We start from the raw sequence: 6411 nt of genomic DNA on the forward strand, positions 1-6411 counted from the left end.
TGCTAAACTCAAGGTATGTTTCTGTACAACTGTGTGAACAGTAAATTATGAGTGATGTTGCAGTGTGGATCTGTGTATGCTAAACTCAAGGTATGTTTCTGTACAACTGTGTGAACAGTAAATTATGAGTGATGTTGCAGTGTGGATCTGTGTTGCTAAACTCAAGGTATGTTTCTGTACAACTGTGTGAACAGTAAATTACGGGTAATGTTGTAGTGGGAATCTGTGTATACTAAACTCAAGGTATGTTTCTATACAACTGTGTGAACAGTATATTACGGGTAATGTTGCAGTGTGGATATGTGTTGCTAAACTCAAGGTATGTTTCTGTACAACTGTGTTAACAGTAAATTACGGGTAATGTTGCAGTGTGGATCTGTGTATGCTAAACTCAAGGTATGTTTCTGTACAACTGTGTGAACAGTAAATTATGGGTGATGTTGCAGTGTGGATCTGTGTTGCTAAACTCAAGGTATGTTTCTGTACAACTGTGTGAACAGTAAATTATGGGTGATGTTGCAGTATTTTTATTTTATTGTACTACTTGCCTTTTAGTTAATTATATTCCTGAACTAGGCCTGGCATAAACTGGTGGTCAGGGCACTAGTCTCACACTCTGTGGGTTGTGCTTTCGAATCACATCACCAAACATGCTCACCCCGTTGGACATGGGGGCAATATAATGTGATGGTAAATCCTACTTTTTGTTGGTAAAGAGTAGCCCAACAGTTGGTGGTGGTGGTGGCTGCTGACTACCTGCCTTCCCTCTAGTTAATCACTTCTAAATTAGGGATGGCTAATGCATAGAGAGCCCTTGTGTAGCTTTACCTGAAATTCAAGGAAACAAACAAGTAACAAGTATTTCTGAAACCTGGTAAAAGTATACTTTGAAAATACTCTAATTGAGTAATGTCTAATAGTCCACTGATATTTATACTTTAATATATCATGAAGTAATAATTTAATTTTTTTAATTATATGCTGTTGGGAAAAGGTGCAAGATATAAAAACAAGTCCTTGAGAGTCGTGTTAGAAAAAACTTTTTAACTTATGCTGTTCATCTTCACATACATATTCTCTTTTTCATTCATCACTTCATGCAGTTTTTAAATATACTCTAATCATTTTGTGATTTTTTGGATTTCCTTTATACCCAGATTGTTAAATAACTGGACGTTAAAGTTCATTATTAATAAGAACTGAATGAAAGTCGAGAACATGTCGACCACACTATATCTGCTATTTACGAGGCATGTCACCCAATACCAGGGCTCTTCAGGCTGGCTGTAATACGATGGACATAGTAGTGGTTGAGATGCGAGATGAAATTCACAAAATTCTGTTAAAATTAGTAATAAACTAAAACTTGGTGGAACATCTGTGCTCACATATTTCAACTTTGTCCATTAAATGTTGCACGAAGAAGAAGTAAAACTTATAAAGAAAGTTTCAACACATAAACCTTTGTGAGCTTAGTCAGAAAAAACTGTGTAAAGAAAAAAGTAGTTTTTAAATGTTGCATTATGGGAAAAAAGAACATAACTTGTGAATTGTTAAATTCTGTTTTGAAAGTACTTTCAAGGAATTATTAATTCAGCTAAAGTTATCAGTGAAAGTTCTGCATTTCTTTCATCAATGCTCACTTTTTGATAGGTAGTGACACGGGTTCTGTACTTGGTCGTACAAAGTACAGGTTATTATTTTTTTTATACAAATGGTATGTTTTAAAACTTGTCCAGTCCTTTGTTGAACAAAATATTATGTGCTTCTGTCATAGCTTTTTGTTTTGATTTCTGTAATAGGTATTGAAGCTACTTGGATACCTAGTACAACATGGACACCCATCATTCCGTGAGGGACTTCAGAAGGAAGATCGACACCTCAAAGAAGCAGCAGGTGTGATTTGTAATTTTTTGGTTCTCATAGAAATATTATCTTGAAATCGTTTCATTACAAAGTAGTTTCATAAGTGTTTTGTTGACACAATATTTGTTCTTTTCTAATAATAATAATTTAAACATTCAACTCTTTCTGGGCTAGAGGGGTGTCACTAATATTCTGTGATTATTTTCCTTCTCATAGTGTAAAAACTCCACCAAATTGTGTGAAACTTGAAACAAACTTTTTAAATGGTATATAGTTTCATCTTGAAAAAATTGATATGATTTTATATTATTCTTTGAAATTATTATGTTGTAAAATTTCCATGTTGAAATATTTATTTTTGTTAGAATTAAAATTTTTTTTGTTGATCGTAAGTTCTGTGTTATACATGTAGCTAATTTCAACTTGATTATATTCTTTAACCTGTTTCTTTTGATACTTTATTTTGCTAATTGCAGTAGATACGACTTCTGGCTATAAATGGTTAAAACACTTCAAAGTCTAATAAATATTTATTGGTGACCTAGAGCCTGTCAAAATGGTATCAAGTCTGGCTAGATGATATTATTTCATAAACAAAATACTTAGTTGAGATCAGTTTATGTCTAATAAATTAATATGCTGTATTTTTAAGAAACAAGTTCTTTCAGTCATGCATTGTTTGAATATGATAAACTTTAATATCATATTCAACTAGAGGGCACTCAGTAGAGCATATACCTCCACCACGTAGCGTTGATCATATTCGACTATCAAAAAATATGAAATTGTGTCTGTATGTCCGTCATTACCAATGAACACAGAACATTTTTGGCAGGACAATGAGGAATAATATTCTACATATGTCCACCAAGTTTCACCAAAATCCAATAATTTTTGACTGAGTTATAGAACAATAATAGTGTGAAAAATTGGTCCCCATGGTAACAGATAGTTTTTGTTTTATTTTGACCTTTGACCAATCCAAAAATTAAACACTTATAAATTGGATCACAGCCCAAATGTAGACCAACTTTTATCCAAATACATTCAGCCATTTTCGAGAAATCTTGCTGACAGACAGACACACACACGGGTGTAATCATAACCTCCATCACCTTTGGTGGTGGAATTAATTAATAAGGATGAAAGTCATCAGAATATTTTGCTGTCATCTAACGTACTTGCTAAACCTAACTAAGCTTACCTGATGTCTTGTCATAGAAGAAAATTTCCATAGCTTTCAAATAATACAACTTAACACTAAAACATTTTACAGAATGAAACAAACATATGAAGAAACTATAAAAGATTTTCCAGATCTGTGGTTTGTTTCTCAATCTTTTATACTTTCCATTAGATTCTGTTCTTCTCTGTAAAAGCCATGTCTGGTCACCATCACACAAAACCATAAATTACTTTTCATACCACTTTATTCGTGCTACTTTAATATAAATTATTTATAATCTATTTATCCAATGATGGTTAAATTTTGCCTGCAGCTGTTTTCAAGTCTGAACTTCATTAGTAGTTATTTGGCTTGCATGCTGCAAGATCGTGAAAGGACGAAAACATAAGATTGTACTAATTAAACCAGCGAAAGAGAAGTAAAATCACGTGAGAAATAAAACATGGATTATCATATTCTCAATAGATAATAGTTTTTAGCAAATAAAAAATCTACGCTTTGGTTTGAGAAAAATAATTCAATAAACATTTGTGTGTTTCTAAAAAGAAAAAGGTAGACTCCTCAGCGCTTTTTAGAAATTAACTTTGTAATTTTTTTTATTTTCTGAGGGCAAATTATACTGAATAAGTGTTTAAAATTAATGAGTTATCAATTCTAAAATGTTAGCTAAAAATGATTGAAATAAGATTAGGATTCTTAGTTTTACTTACATTTCAAAATTTGATATGCAGAAAGGGTTAAGTAAATGCATTGGTACGTTGTACATCTAAATTTTTTATATTATATCTCTCGTACATTTCTAACATGGGTGCATTTTGGTCCAATGTTTTTTAATAATTAAAAATAATACATCAAAATTTTGGTTTGATAGATGGGTTCTCGTGAATCAAACAATGACAAAATTAATTAACTTTGAAAACGTTTAGGATGAAAGTGTAAAGTGGTAGTAATTACTGTGTGTTTTATACTCTGTTAGTGTTATTACAGTCCTTATATGTATAGGTGTTAGTTTGAAACACATAGAAGTGGCTCTTGAAAGTGCAGAATTGGCTGGTTTCACAATTTCTATAATAATTCACTTTAGAAAGTGTATGAAGTTAAGATCACTTGTGGGAATATAAGTCTGCAGTTTTAATGACTCGGAAGTGATTTACAATAAGGTTATTTGTCATTATTGTGTAGGAAACTGTCTTCCGTCCGTATATTAGAAAAACAAAAAGGTTTCTTAAAATACTTAACATGTAAAGAGGTGTTCAAAGGTGTGAAATAAATTTCACCAGCTTTCAGTAAATGGAGGTTAAAATAATAGGTTGTCTCAGTGATTAATATTCACGGAACTTGTGTAGTTGGTCAGTGTTTTATCTTTCTGCTAGATATAGCCAATGGTGAATGACAAAAGATCACATGGTTTAATTATGATTTAACTTTGCTATTATAATTTATGAACTTAGTTTAATATTTTTATTATTCGATTGTGTCCCAAAAATTAAGAAGAAGCTCTTATTAAATTTTTCAAGTGGAATATGAATTACAGAAAAAAATAGTTGTTTTTCCAAAATAGAAACTTAAATAAATGTTTTAAGAGATTTCTGTGTTTTACTTAACAGTTTTATTCAACTTAAATACACATAAGTGCTTGAAGTAAGGTTTAGGCATTCAGATATCATCGATAGTAGCCCTTACGATCACCAAGTTACTAGTTAGGTACTGTTTCATTATTATTATAGTTTTTACTGTTAGATATTAATTACCAGTTAGTTTATACTCTATGTTTCAGCTAGTGTGGCGGTAATAAGAACTGGGTTTTATTGTACCAGTAGCATTTGTTATAAGTTGATTCATGCCAGAGTAACTAGGTTTGGTTTATTGAGGATGAAGTGTGTGTCATAGGTTCATCCTCAATAAACCAAACCTAGTTACTCTGGCATGAATCAACTTATAACAAATGCTACTGGTACAATAAAACCCAGTTCTTATTACCACCACACTAGCTGAAACATAGAGCACAAACTAACTGGTAATTAATATCTAACAGCAATAATAAAACAGTAGCTAACTAGTAACTTGGTGATCCTATGACACACACAATTTTCAATAAATTCATCCAATACGCAATTTTCTCTTTTGCAAAAAATATTAATTGAATTATCTTGCATGCTTTACAGCTTGCCATGGACCTTCACAACCTCTTCAAGGCATTGAAACCTACAGACTTGTTCGTGCAGAAGCAAAGGTAAATATCATGACATCTGATGTAGGAGAGGTGAGGAAAACTATACCACACAATTAAGTGGGTTTTAAAAACATACCTATTCAGTATGTACTTTACTAAACTTTAGAAAAATGGGAATTCAGTAATGTTTTATAGTTGAACTGTATAATCTTATTGTCAGTTTTTGTTTATGCTTGTTTCTTGTGAAAAAGAGTAAATTTGTCAGTAACAGTGAGTTTGATCTGTATGTAAATATGTTTTGGGTCGTAAAGTCAATTTATTTCTAAAAGTTTGATTAGGAGGGAAAGTTATTGTTGAATACAAGAATTCTAATTAAAGATAATAAAAATATTTTCTTGAGTTTTTAATGGGCAAAAAAAAAAAAGATGAAGCAACACATATAAACCACAACTGTACCTACAGTTCACTTCTGTTCATCCTTTGTGTGTTTTAATTTTTATGTAGAAACTTCTAGATTTATTATTTGATGAGACTGAAGAAGACAAGTGTGATGATGAACCTCAGATTCCTGTTGGTATGTTGCTTTAAGTACCAGTTGTATTTGTTATAAGTTGATTCAATTCAGATTAACTAGATATATTTTATGTAGGTTAAACCTATGACACAAAAAAATGCATTGATTATCTTTCACTACAAACCATTATCATCTGTTTGTCTCCCAGAGCTCTTGCAGCCAAAACTCCAACTGAAAACAAAATTTTTTTATTCTGTAACATATGAGAATATGCCTTTAATGTGACAAAACTTCTTTCAATACACCATGTTATGTTTTGATCATGTCAAAAACTCAATCAAACATCCTATATCACAAAGACAGATCCACTCAGCCTGAAAAGTGTAATTGGGCTAACTGTCGTGCTCTAAGTGGCAGATTAGATGGAAAACAGCTGTGCTACTGGTGCTTCTTAGTCGGGTTACTTTATTAACTCTTTTTTTTCATATGAAGTTGGGTGATGTGACCAACCTTGTAACTACAAGTAACCATCAGAGTCTTCATACTATATTGACAAGCTTTCAGTAAACACTACAAGTCTTCTGTACAAAAGAAATCAGGTTTTATAATTCAGTATTTTTACTAAAACTTTGTTTGTGAATACATGGAATCAGAGTGTTAACTGCTCTGAGT

At 31.7% G+C, this 6411-nt stretch overlaps 1 protein-coding gene across 1 annotated transcript in view; it reads left to right on the forward strand.

Annotated features, from left to right (window-relative positions):
- Positions 1-6411, forward strand: part of LOC106475520 (AP-4 complex accessory subunit tepsin-like) — a gene marked incomplete at both ends in the record, with an annotated part of 21224 nt that overhangs the window by 5763 nt on the left and 9050 nt on the right. The window contains 3 exons of the mRNA XM_013936199.1: positions 1803-1896; positions 5218-5285; positions 5730-5799. Coding sequence (XP_013791653.1) covers positions 1803-1896; positions 5218-5285; positions 5730-5799 — 232 coding nt within the window. The remainder of the gene's footprint in view (positions 1-1802; positions 1897-5217; positions 5286-5729; positions 5800-6411) is intronic.

Source organism: Limulus polyphemus, unplaced genomic scaffold, assembly GCF_000517525.1.
Source record: "Limulus polyphemus unplaced genomic scaffold, Limulus_polyphemus-2.1.2 Scaffold8709, whole genome shotgun sequence".
Classification (NCBI taxonomy): Eukaryota; Metazoa; Arthropoda; class Merostomata; order Xiphosura; family Limulidae; genus Limulus; species Limulus polyphemus.